The following is a 14012-nucleotide window of genomic DNA, read 5'->3' as shown; positions in this document are numbered from 1 at the left end:
GATTTGTACATGCAGAAATCCAGCACACCATGGACTTGAAAATAGTTGCCTGTTTATTTAATTTTTAAAATGTTTTATTTGAAAGTGCAATAGAAATTGTTGTTCCTAAAATAAATGAATAATCGTGATCTCAATATAGATCAAAATAATCGTGATTATCATTTTGGCCATAATCGTGCAGCCCTAGTTCATGTAGTGTAGAGAGAGGTAAGAATGTGGATGAGGTTTACTTCCAGTAACAGTATCATAATGGGTTCACTATCTATTCTCATACTTGTAGTCAGTCTGGAAAGACCATTTTACTTGGACCACAGTTTTGTCTCAATTTAATCTGCACCTGAACCATCCTCTAATTTTCATGGGAGAAATGTCTGTGTGACTAACCAGTGGAAAAACACTGGCAGTGAACATTTTGCAGATACAGACATCCTCTCATATATGTTGAAGCATTTAATTTACCCCAAAATACACCAGTCCCCAGGAATCTTTCAGTGTGGATGTACTTTGCACGTTCAGTCAAAGGACAGGCAGGTTAGGGCCGACCTGGGGCCCTTAAGGGGTTGAAGACGCTGACAATATAATTGCAATGTCCCTGCCGGTTCCAGTTGCATGTCATTCCTCATCTCTCTCTCCTCATTTCCTATCACCTCTGTACTGTCTCTCCTATCTTAAAAAGGTGAAAATGCCTGAAATAAATAAATCAGGCGGTTACGTGAATTGGAGAGGTTACAATATATTGACATTTATACATACAATTTATGGACACAAATATATGTCCACATACTTTAGTGTAGTTTTGGGCTGGGGCTGTTTTTCATGATTTGGACTTGGCCCCTTTGTTCCAGTTAAGGGAAATATTACTGCTACAGCACACAATGATATTTTAGTTAATTGTCCACTTCTAACTTTGTGGCAACTGTTTGTGGAAAACTCTTTATTGTTTCAGAATGAAACAGCCATGTACCAAGCCATAAATAAATGGTTTCCCCAGTTCCTGGAATGCACAGAGCCCTCTCCAATCCAACACCTTTAAGACAAACTGGAACGCCTACTGCAAGCCAAGTTTTATTGCCCAACATCATTGGCTAACCTCACTGATGCTCCTGTGGCTGAACGGGAGCAAATTCATGGAGACAGGTTACAGAATCTTACCAGAGGAGTGGCTCCTGTTATAGCAGCACATTAATCATGATTTTGGAATGAGTTCAAATGTTCACAAACTTCTGGCCATGTGCTGTATGTGAATGCCACTAACTGGATCTCATCCTTCTCATTCATTTGGGTGTTCATCAAACCTTTTGTAGATCTATTTTGGGGGTTTGCTTTGGTTTAAACATGACTAACCTCCAGTTTTGTCAATGCTGTTAAAGAGGCTGCTGAGAGCAGATGCCTGCAAATATTTACATGGTGTAGAGGCTACTTGAATTAATGAGTGATCAATATTCTATTATTCCGTAATCAGAGACTAAAGGACTAAAATGCTGCAAGGTCCCCACTGATCTGGACTCTGCTCTTTTAGCGCAAGAGGCAATATTGCAGAGCATGAAGTTGAAAAAAAAGATACATCTCCATGTGGTTAAATACTTTATTGTGTAGAGAGATTCACATTTCTCTCTTTCTTGGTCAAGAGAATTATGAATCCTTTACTTAAAATGGTGGTCGGGTCTGTGCCAGTATGATAGCTCATAATAATCAGTAAACATGTGATTGGGATAGATCAATCAACTGTTAAAGGGCAACAAAACTGAAAACACATGCTTCTGAATGTTTAATGAACCCAGTGTAACTATACAGATATAAAAATGCTTCATGATTAAAAGCTATTATGAGTATTTCTACAGTTGCATTTGTTTCTGCTTACCCAGCTGCATTGAGGTGCGTGCCTGGTTAACCGTATGCTGACTAGAGCGCAGGCAGTTCTTCAGCTGGGCGGCAGCAGTTTGCGGCGAGGAGGCGGGACTGACGCTGTTAACAGAGTTGACTGAGTTTACCAGTGGGGTGGAGGGACGGGACGAAGAGGGTCCCGAGGACCCCGGGGACGAAGGGTCGGAGATTTTACTCCCCCCTCCACCTCCTCCACCTACTGGACTGGACAAACACGAGCCCCGAGAAGCACCAACTCCAAATGGAGCCCTGCAAAGGAGAGAGGGGAGAGAGTGGGTTGTCACTGAATGTTAATCTGATCAATAAATGCTAGTTTAGCCACGCTAGCAGTGGGGCCCTATACATAGCAATATCTGTCTGTCTGTCCACCACTTTGATCCAGACAGAAATATCTCAACTACTATTAAATGGATTGCCATGAAATGTGGAACAGATATCCATGGTGCCAAGATGATGCATCACAATGAGTTTGGTGAGCACCTGACTTTTCCTCTAGCGCCACCATGAGGTTGATATTTGTGGTTTTGGAACTGTAATAACTTTGGTGATCCCTGACATTTCATCTCACGCCATCATCAGGTTAAATTTAGAATTTGTCTAAAACTTTTGGTTGCAAATTCCCACTTTGTTTTTAGTGCTAATTAGCAAATATTAGCATGCTAACAAGCAACAAATATGCTTAAACATGGTCACTGTTATATTTGCTTATAACATGTTATCGTCATGTTAGCACGCTAAAGTTAGCATTCAGCTCAAAGCAACGCTGTGCCTAAGTACAGCCTAACAGACCTGTTAGCATGGTTGTATTGTCTTCTACTCTCGTCTTGTTTAGTACAAAATGTTAATAGCCAGTATTCAGTCTATAATGGCAGAGCAGGAGCTGCAAACGGTACTATTATCCTCTGTCAATGTGAGTGATTTCACTGCTATTATCTGGCCGGTGGATCAGCACGACATGGTGTCTTTCTGTAACATATATGGAGCTGCAGGCTGCTCATGTTTCTGTCTGCAGAGTGCTGAATGGCAGAACAGTGAGCTGAACCGTATTGACTCGGTGGAATTCACATTCTTATGGCTCTCATTGACTTCCCGTCACACACATACAGAGTTATGGCTTTCTGTGTATGTGTGTCCACAAATGGAAACAGCGAAGTTCTTCACACATTCTTTGATTTGAGGTTCTCCACGGACAAGGCACACATGCTTTCATTTGAACTGCTGATTGTGTGAGTTGTGTCAGTAACTTTTGAGATTTCATACAATTTTATAAGAGCAGACAATCATCCTTTGCACCAAAGCTGCATACTTTCTGCATTTACTCCATTATGATGCGTAACAAATTTTCAAATACATCCAGGATAACAATAATCCAAATGCATTCATGAAATCTTATGTGGAATCTGATCAAATTTTATGTTGGTATCAACTATCATAATAAATTCCACAACAAATATATAAATATTCCAACTGCATTTAAGAAAAATGACATGCCTATTTGGCCTCCTGTATTGGTGTAACTCTACAGTGTGTGTGTGTGTGTGTGTGTGTGTGTGTGTGTGTATGTGCATCTTTGGCAGCCGCTCATTATCATATTGAGAAATTTCTGAGCTGCACTGCAGACAAAAGAGGGGGGAGAAGGAAGGAGGGAGGGAAGGAAGGAGGGAGAGGGTATGCTTGCGTAAAAATAACAAATTGCCTCTCATTTGATTACTCGCCTATCCTGCCTTTCTCTCTCTCTCTCTCCCTCTCTCAGATTGCATAACTGCAGAATGTGAAGCAGTCAATCATATCCACTGGAGAGGGACACCTGCTGTTTTTGAAGCCGTTTCATCTATTGATTTTCTTTTTCTTCTTTCTCCTTCTCCCTCCTCTTCACTCTGTCACTTTCTCTTTCAACTACCTTCTATTTCATTTTCCTCTCATCTTCCTGTACATTGTTCTACCTACTTCACCTTTTTCTTTCTCCATCCCATTCAGTCCCTCCTCTCTGCTCAGTTTCTTTCTCACACGTTCTCTGTCTCTCCTACAGTACCATTTCTTTCTCTTCATCTTCTCATCATATTTCTCACCCTTCCTTCTGCCTTTGTTTTCTTTCCTTTTTCTATTATTCTAATTCTCCCTTGCTTCTCATTTCCTTCCCCTCTCTCATTTTCTCTGACCGCATCACAGAGCAGAATACAGATTAGATGAACAGCAACTGCAAATGTTTTCACGCATACAGGAATAATGAGGGTAATTAAATCGCCAAATATGATTTCAGCACACTCATTTTTTTTATTTATTTGATTTGAGGAATTATGAGTAACACTGTGTAGAATGCCAAAAGTAACGATGATGATGATGATGATGATGATGATGATGATGATGATGATGATGATGATGGTGATGATAATCTGCACAGAGTATGTGGTTGCCTAACATTAAAAAGACAGCCAGTATCAACTGACTGCGTCTTAAAATCAAATTTGAAATATCTCAGGTTTTGTAAGGTCTCTTAAAATCTGCTTTCCTACTCAGAGTTAAATCAGATTTTAAGACTCATCTTAGAAAAAGATTTGTACATACAAATCTAAAATTTCCAAAAGAGATTGATTGGTTTGAACTGATTTTCACCTGATTTCCATTCTATTCAAAGTGGTTTTGTTTTCTGTTGTAGAGGACAGTGTTCACAGCAGTGTACAGCCACTTCCTGATAAGCACTTCTCAGAATATGCCTCTGGTGGATTCGCTGTTGTGACCAAATGATTTTGGTAGTTTTGGTGGCCAGAGGTGAAAGCAGAGTCCTGACAAAGCAGGGCACAGTGTGGCGTAGAGGCTAAAGCGGAAAGAATACATTATCAGCACGAAGTATCTGCAGATTGCACCTCCGCCAACTGAAGCCCAAAAAATTGCTTTTTGGGGCGTGCCTTTGTGACAAGAGGCACTCTGAATACACGGAAACACACGTGCAATTACATGCCATAACAAGTACCAAAATTGCACTTCTCCGCCTGATCTGTATTTGGGTTCAGTTGGAGCCAGGAAATATCCACCAAAAATTACAATGTAAATTACAGTGTACAAATTACAGCAATGTTACCACTGCCTGTGAGGAGAAAATTAGGGGCCTTAGACTGATTGTGTTGGCTTCATGACAAAAACAAGTGAACTGAATGATAAGTAAAGCAAAGGTTTGAAAAAACAGCTGTTTAAAACTGCATATATAAATGCCATAAATGTTTTCATTGATTTCAAAGGTTTCATTGGCTTCAGTGCAAAAAGAGAAGGAGCTATCCTTCAAGCTTCATCACCACCACTAATATGACAGCTACTTTATCTGGATGCTGCAGAAGCCGTATCTCCACGATACCCTCCACCCTCTTCATGCCAAAGCCTGAGCTCACTGACCTGGACACGGGGGTGACATAGTTTCCTGGGAAGACACCGGAGGCAGCGGTTCTCAGTGAGGTGCCCTTGAACCATCCGTCCTGACACTTCTCTGTCACCCGGTACATCTCCCCTTTCCTAAGTTCAAGCTCATCAGCCTTCTGGGGCTTGTATGCGTATAGAGCCAGATATCTGGGGAACAAAAGCAACAGATAATATGTAACAGTGAGTCAATTCTGCAGGAAATATTGAGAAACTGTTCACTAAATAACAATTATTTCCCTTGTGGATTACCCCTAATATGTATTATGCAAAGTAAAAGCAAAACCATTACAAAAGCACAATTCAAATAAATCAATGAATAAAGAAATGTAAAACATTAGCAAATGAATGAACTAAAAAACAAGTACAAATGTCTGTCAGTATGCTAAGAAGGAAGGAGAGAATACCACATTTCACTGCTCTTTTATTTAAATCAGAAGCCAAATAACTCGTCCGGTATCAAGATAATGACAAATTCCATTTTTTCCAAACAAAATAAATAGTGTATTTCTACACATCTTATCTTTAGTTGTTTAACCGAGATTTACTGTGCAGAGGAACAAACTATGGAAGCATATAAGGGACTATATTAAAATGATAATGTAAACTTGAAAATGAAATTCCAAAATGGCATTATCATTGTCCACATGTGTTATTTGAGTAAAAATTAAAAAGCAAAAATCCAATTTGCATTTTCCCAGACTTTTTTATGACAATATTAAAATGAAAATGGAAAAGCTGACATTTAATTTCCAAAGTTGTACCACGCAGTGGGCAATATTCAAATGTTAATTTAAAATATAAAAGTAAAATGCAATATAAATAATGTAACCTGATTTTCCATTTATACAAGCAATATTTAAGTCAAAGTGGCATGTTCATTGAATTATATTTTTTGGGGGGGATATATAATATATTGCAATAAACTATGAGCTATAGCACAGCCATTACAAAAATCTCTTATTATAAAAAAAAAAAGGCTGACTCGCATCAAATCAAAGATGGATTACTGCTTTAATATTGCAGTGTATCCTGGGATTCATTAAATCATTAAGGATAATTCAAGTCATTAGTAGTAATGTGACCACCAGAGGCTGACTGAATGATTTTTTCCCCTCCAAAATTCTATGGTAAGCCATGCAAAGGTACTTAATCAATATGTCCTTGTTTACCTGCCTGCTAACTGGTACACTGATGAATGCAGTACTTAGCATCTCACTATATGTGATTATGTTTATGCATTGAGTATTGTGTATTTCCTTTGACTTAACATATAAATGAGTTTCTGGTTCTGTCGCTGGGAGACATTCGTAGTATGTGGTGCCAAACTCCGAGAGAAGATGATAAGACCACAGAGTAAACAAGCCCTATATGTGCTGCCTCCTGGTTGCCATGGTAACAGATGTGGGGACCATCTCCTGTCTCCCCATGGCAACAGGAATAGTTGCCAGGTCAAGATGGAAACGTCCGACCTCATCAGAAGAACAAACCCAACACGGACATGTGTGTATTAATTGTATGTGTGTGTGTATGTGAGCCAGTGTCCTTGTATGTGTGTGTGTATGTGAGCCAGTGTCCTTGTGTGTGTGTGTATGTGCCCAGCGCTACTTGGAATGTGATATTATTGAAGCTAACAACATTGCTGTATTTGACTCACATCCTGCAGGTAAGACACCAGTTAACAGTAAACAGCACACACACACACACACACACACACACACACACACGTGCGTAGTTTTACTTTTACTATATTTGTGAGGACCACCATTGCCATAGTGCATTCCATGGCGCCTTAACAAAACCATACACCTGATTCTAACCTTGGAAGAGGTGAGGACTGACCAAATCTCTATCCAAAAATATCCCAAACTGTCCTCACTCTCAATGTCTAAAGCTCAAATTGGTCTGCACAAAGACAAAAGTACAAAAGCACAAACACACACTCACCTTGAAGATACCCATATCTTTCTGGCAGTTACCTGGTAGATTAATTATGAGGTAAATTATAGAACAGTCTTGCTCAGCGTTGGAGTCTCACCAGCCATCTGGATGTGACTAGTGAGGTTACATTTCCACAAGAATTTAATTGTGTTTGTGAGTGTGTGTCAGGTGGGTTTTGGCTCCTAATCCATTCTAGAAATTATCAACTTGTGAAGTAATTTAAATCAATAGCAAAGCCTCTAACTGCAGCCTGTGTAACCCTACTTAGTTAGTCTCTTCTGAGTTGTGTACCGAGTGCTCTATTGTAATATCAGCATATAGAATGTTTCAGCAAATTTGGCCAGATCCATTTTAAAAAAGAAAAACAAATCCCCCTATAATCCCTAAAAAGCTGAAACATGTCAGCATGAGAGTTGCGCATATATTCTGAACTAAATGTATATCTAATCCTGCATTTGTTTGTAGAGACTAAACACTTCGTTGTTCATTAATGAAAAAATGGTGTACAATGTAAGCCATGGTTGTGCTGTTGAAAGCCTAGTTATAAAACACTGATGTAAGCATCACAACTGAGGGAATGGTGTGTGACTGTAGTTTTTCCTTTCTGAGGGGGATTTCATCCTTGACCAGTGGAGGAGTAAATGTGGTTGCAGAGGTGGTGGAACATGGCCAGTAACCCCCGGGCACAAAAGAGGAAATATTTTTAACGCTGCCAGGAGGCGGAGTCTGAAATCATGGTTGGATCTCAGGAACATATCCACTCTGTTGAAAAACTGAACGGGAAGGAGGAACTAAAAAACCCAGGTCGCAGGTGGGTGAGCTGACAGCACCCCGAGGTATACTCACATGTTGAGTGGCAGCTGCACCTTGGCATGGGCCAGCAGCTCAGAGGTTATGGATGCCACTTTGGGGGGCACCAGCACCCCCGCTGAGGAAGGAGAGGGACCCGGCTGGGATACATCCTAAAGACACACAGACAAAGACATACAATGTGAGTGGTTTCATTTAAAATAAAACATTACCTATTACAAAATGTGACAGCAGCATCTCTAGCTGTGAATTCAACCAGGGGCAATAAATGAAAAAGCAATGTGTCTCCAGTCTACAGCTATCAAAAAGAGGAATGTTTTTATTCACATGGAACTGTCACAGTAGGTGGTTGGGGCATAAGATCATAAAATCTAGTGGAAATGGACTGACAAAAGTGAACTTTTCCAAAATGTACGTGAATGTGTTCTTCAATATATGCTTAGAGATGTATATGATATGATGTATATGTTGACTGATATATAACAATAAAATGCAGAACAAAAAGATATGTTAAAGGTGGTTAGAAAAATGAAATAATAATATGGCATTAATCAACTTAATCAGCACTGTGTCCCACACAGCTTTTACACATATTATGCTAATTACAGTGTGAGTGTGTGTGTTTGCGTGTGAACCTGGATGCGTGCAGCGGCCCTGGGGTCAGAGGAGCTGATGAGGACGGGGTGGGAGATCTCCATACTGTGTCTGTTGTTAAGCTGGGCTGCCCTCTGGCTGACGGACAGCGCTGAGAACGAATGCCTCTTCTTGGCGTTTTTCTTCCCTTCGCCTCTCCGATGGCCAGAGCCATTTCCATTGGACGGGGATGCGGTGGGGGAGGGGCCAGGAGTGCAGGGGCCCAACGGGGCTGGCTCAGAGCTGGGACCTGGAACGTTAGTAGGGGTGGGCTTGTCGATCTCCATCAACTGCTTGGCTGTTTCATTTAACTGGAGGAGAGCACAGGCGGTGAGGAGGGGAGAACAGAAGAAGGAAGGAGAGGAGGACAAGAGAGAAGAGCGGAGAAGTTCAGGTGTTAGATTTCAGTCCTCAGTGGTTCACATCCATAACAAGATCCTCAGCACACACAAGAAGTGTGTTTGTGTGGCCTTTCCTCGCTTGTTCTTGTTGGCAGCTTTTCAAACCAGCAACATAACAATCATCACTTACAATCAATCAACAGCTGTTCTAGTGAGACTCCCTCTGTGTAACACACACTCTCACTGTCTCTCTTTGTCAAATAACCCACCCAAACGTGAGCATCCCTAGAGCTTGGCAGGATTATTCTTCCTCTCCTCACTTTGGTTTCATTTCAGTTCAAACTTGGGTAAAATCTGATACATTAAAAGTTATCTAATTTTTAAAATATAAGAATTCCACCTTTTTCATACATAAGGACAGAACAGTGTTTGATGGTCTACCTTAGTTTACCTGTAAGAATTTCACGATGTTTTAAGTAATTTACACAGTTAAAAAGAATCCCTCCAACTCGATTGTATGCCAAATATAATCACCAAGTCCCTGATTTAACAGTTCGGTTAATCCAAAACATCCTAGACTGGGTAAAAAAGAAATGACATGTCTGATGAATGTCTGCCCCCCTGTCCGGCCCCGTGACAAACCAATACATAATTCAATAAATAATAAAACAGACAAAGGAGTATATTAATACTCTCTTGTTAAAGTAAAATCTGTCTGGCACAATATGGTATCCAGCTCATCATACTCTATACCAAGCTGCTGGGCAGGACAGGTTTAAAAAAAAAAAAAAAAAAAAAATACAAACAAAGAAATGATGATGACAAATAACAGACACACAGAAACTTCTTTCCCTGGTTGTCTTTTCAGTTCCATGACGCCTTTGGGAATAATGAAGCAAATTAGCCTATACGTATAATCTTTGCACTTCGTTGATTTTGATGTTTCAGATTTGATTCAATATTGTGTAAGATTAGTATAAAGACGGATTTCTGAAAATAACTTGTGAAGAGAGCAGCATGATGAGGAATTGTGCAATACCCACAAAAGTGATGGGTGTGTGACCTGAAGATCTGTCGTCTTACCCTTTTCTAATGAGGATCACAATGGAAATAAACTTTTAGCTGTATCACGTTTTTATGCTCCACAATTTTAATTCCTTGTCAGGACTGAGTGATTGTAGCCTTGTATTTACTTTTAGTATTACCAGACAACTGTGAGAAATAAACACTGCTTCTAGCACAGAGCTGCATATATTGAATGGTTTGGTCTAAGCTTTTTTTGTTGCACCAGAAACTGCACAGGAATAAACACCTGGTTTTAAGGTACAACTGCCCTCTCTGTTGCTGCATGTTTTTTTATGAGAAGCATAAATTTTGTTATGATTTTTCTAAAATTATCAGGAACAAAAGCAAGGTAGTGAGTCATTAAGTCTTAGGGCTGAAACGATTGATCGATTAATTCGATTACTAAAAAGCAATTGCAAATTCTTGCATCAATGTCCATATAACTATATACAACACTGTTTCGCACAAACATTTATTACTGTCGCACATCGTGCTTACGCTCTGTGAAAAACACGACGTGATTATGATGGCGATTTTTGCAAAGTGGAGGAAGAGAGAGAAAATAGCTAATGTATGGGATTATTTCAAGCTAAAAGAAAAGAACAGGTAGGTAGGTTTATTGTCACAATATAACAAGTTATAGAGTGAAATTGAGTTTTGTTACTCCTTTATGCTACATAGCAAACTATACATTTACATTTACTTATTTGGCAGACGCTTTTATCCAAAGCGACTTACATTTGAGAAACAACATACAAGCATCAACAAAGCATCAAATACAGCACAAGACAACAACTAACAATACATACTAGTAAGAGCAGCAATAAATACTAGTAAGAGCAGCAATAAATACTAGCAAGAGCTAATAGCACATATCGCATCAATGGGGTAAATACCTAGGGAAAGAAGTGAGAGTTAACAAAAAAGTGCAATCAATATAAGTACAATATACATTAATACAGAATAAAATATGAAAAATGGTAAACAGAAATAACCTATCATCAATGGTGCAGTGCAGGGGATGAATTAGAGCTTAAGAATCTGATAGCTTGGGGGAAAAAGCTGCTCTGCAGTCTGGTGGTGCGGCAGCAGAAACTTCTATATCTCTTCCCAGAAGGAAGCAGGCTGAACAGGCTGTGGCTGGGTGGGTACTGTCCTTTAGTATCCCTTCGGCTCTGCGTAGGCACCTCACTTCACCGATATCACTGATGCTTGGGAGATGGGTACTAGCAATGATCTTCTGAGCAATTTTAATCACCCGCTGCTCTGTAATATTACAGTCCGTCCACCGCAATGTGGCCTACCAATAGACCATATATAAAACCGCAAAGGCACGACGGTGAATGTAACAGTCCGTCCACCGCAATGTGGCATACCAATAGACCATATATAAAACCGCAAAGGCACGACGGTGAATGTAACAGTCCGTCCACCGTAAAACGAAACTTATGTCACCTACCACAACAGCACTTGATCAGAAAGCACCCAGTGTTCTGCCAGTGGACCACAGACAAGGTAACAGTAACAGCAACTTTAGCATTTAACTGAAATCATGATTGATTGTTGAGTTGAAGCTTAGCCAAAGTAAGCCGCAGTCCTCAGCTGAAAATGTACACACGTGCGTTTGTTGTTCTCCACCTGGTTGGGCCGTGAGTTTGGGTTGTAACATCACAGTCAGGAGTTAACTGGGTGTCGGGGAGCTGCAGCTTAGTAAAACTTGTACAGCACTTGGGTGATGTTTGTGTCGGTAAAGTCAATGAAATAATCTGTAGAAGCTTTGAGTTCCCCAGTAACAGATAAATAATTAGACTGATTAAATCCAGTGTTGATGCAGTTTAATATGAGTGAGAGAAGTGAGACATCTAAATTGTGTCTAGTGTCTGATGCCTGCAAACAACATAGTTTTTCATATTGTTTACCAGTATGTAGACAGTTCTGGTCAGAGACACTGAAGGAATGAGGTCATGACTTGTATTATTAGCAGTGTTGGTAATGCGTTTCCAAAATAACACAATTACAGTAATGCATTACTTTTTGCTGTAATGCAGTAATATAAATATCATTAATAAAAAAAACGTTAATATTATAACCGTTACAATTAACGCAAATGACAGTAATCTATAATGAATTACATTTTTGGAGTAACTTGCCCAACAATGATCATTAGTGTGGTCCAGGTCAGTGCTATCACTGCTACTAGCTGCCATTTCACAATGCAATCCATGTGTCACATTAGCTAGCTAAAGTTGACACTAGTTTATCAGAGTGGCGTGAAAAAAGTTGTGGAAATGTGAGGATTGGTGTTCCGAAAACATTTAGTTAAGCAGCAAGTTGTAATATTTTAGAAATGCTGATAAAACTCATATGTGAGCTATCATGACATTGTGCCAATTTGTTTTCTGCCCTGTGGCTGTGAGCACATCTTGATTTTGGAAAGTTGGAAAGCTCAGTGACGGATTTTTATGTGTGTGGACAATTATGGTGTTTAGCAGTTTAGGTAGCCACATAAGTAGCCTGATTGTTATATGGTACATGTTCCATGTCCCGTCCAATCACTCATCTACAAGCAGTCACTACAAGCAGGCCGGTGCTCATTAATTCTGCTACACTCACACTGCTTCTCAATGTTCCTGAACTACCTGCTGCACCTCCCCAGGCTCATTCTGCACTACCATTAACTGGTTTCAAAAGATTTTTTTCTTTAATGTGCTCATGTTCATCAAAGTTGTGTATTCCAGGCTCCGATGAGTCGTTTGTGAGCTCAGCAATAGTCTGTGAAAAGCTAGCTCAGATTTGGTTCCGAGCATTATTTGGGCAGAATGAAACGGACAAATTCATTCATTTTTAAAAGAAATTGTTAAAAACTTTTGCCTTTGAGTGTTTTGACTTAAATGATTTTATACCTGAGGCCAACTTTTGTGGCAGATATTACATGTCAATGTAAAACAGTTTTAATAACTTTGAGTGCTTTAATGTGTTACATGCAGGCTACATATACACCTGAGAGAAAGATGTGTATTAAACACCTGCATCACCGCAGGTCTTTGCATAGATAGCAATAGCTCTGCGCAGTTTTCAGCAGTGGTCTCTATAGTGTAAAACCAAACGTGTGAAGCAAATATAACACTTACAGTACATGTCTTTAATGACTATATAATCAATTTAAACTTCTTGTATGGACATTTTTGGTGTAATCTTGGTGAGGTGGTGAGAGGGCATGGTCTCTAAGATGTTGTGCTTCACTGAACTTTGTCTTGTATGTGCGTGTGTGTGCCTGTCTCAACAGACACAAATTTACATCGCAATCATGTCAGCTTAGCGTAACCTCAAACTCCTGAACAATCCCTGGGGACTAAGTAGAGCATTTCTTTCTTTCTGTGTGTGTGCATGCGTGCATGTGTGAGAGAGTGTACAGGATCGAACTGTCTGGGCTCAGTGTTGGTGATGTTGCATTTCCATAGTAATAGATATGCTAATCAAAGCCAAAGCATATGCTAATAAGCATGATGGATTGATGCTGCAGATATAACTCAGTTTGCTCTCATGAGGCGGACTAGAGGACACACACATACACAGACACACACATGTACACACACACACACACACACACACACACACACACACACACAGAAGGTCAGTGAGACCACACGCTCAAAAACATAGTATATTGCAACTAATCAAGTAACCTTTATCCATGCATTCAAGTTTGTACCTCTACATACTGCCAGTCACACACTCTCTCTCTCTCTCACACACACACACACACACGCACACACACACACACACACACACACACACACACACACACACCAATGACTGCTGTGTCAGTTTCTCTTTAATGACCACAGCTATAGTGTCCGGTCATGCTGCAGTAAAGTAGATAAGGGTGTGTGCGTGTGTGTGTGTGTGTGTGTGTGTGTGTGTGTGTGT

General features: G+C 40.0%; 1 protein-coding gene across 1 annotated transcript in view; it reads right to left on the bottom strand.

The window, feature by feature from the left end:
• The window catches only part of LOC123973308 (E3 ubiquitin-protein ligase SH3RF3-like), a 100718-nt gene that overhangs the window by 13347 nt on the left and 73359 nt on the right, over nucleotides 1-14012 (bottom strand). The window contains exons 4-7 of the mRNA XM_046053218.1: nucleotides 8679-8987; nucleotides 8080-8195; nucleotides 5272-5442; nucleotides 1862-2133 (exon numbers count right to left, since the gene is read on the bottom strand). Coding sequence (XP_045909174.1) covers nucleotides 1862-2133; nucleotides 5272-5442; nucleotides 8080-8195; nucleotides 8679-8987 — 868 coding nt within the window. The remainder of the gene's footprint in view (nucleotides 1-1861; nucleotides 2134-5271; nucleotides 5443-8079; nucleotides 8196-8678; nucleotides 8988-14012) is intronic.

This window comes from Micropterus dolomieu, linkage group LG07, assembly GCF_021292245.1.
Source record: "Micropterus dolomieu isolate WLL.071019.BEF.003 ecotype Adirondacks linkage group LG07, ASM2129224v1, whole genome shotgun sequence".
NCBI classification, from domain to species: Eukaryota; Metazoa; Chordata; class Actinopteri; order Centrarchiformes; family Centrarchidae; genus Micropterus; species Micropterus dolomieu.
Note: the sequence above shows the minus strand (reverse complement) of the source record. Positions and strands in the feature narration are given on the sequence as shown.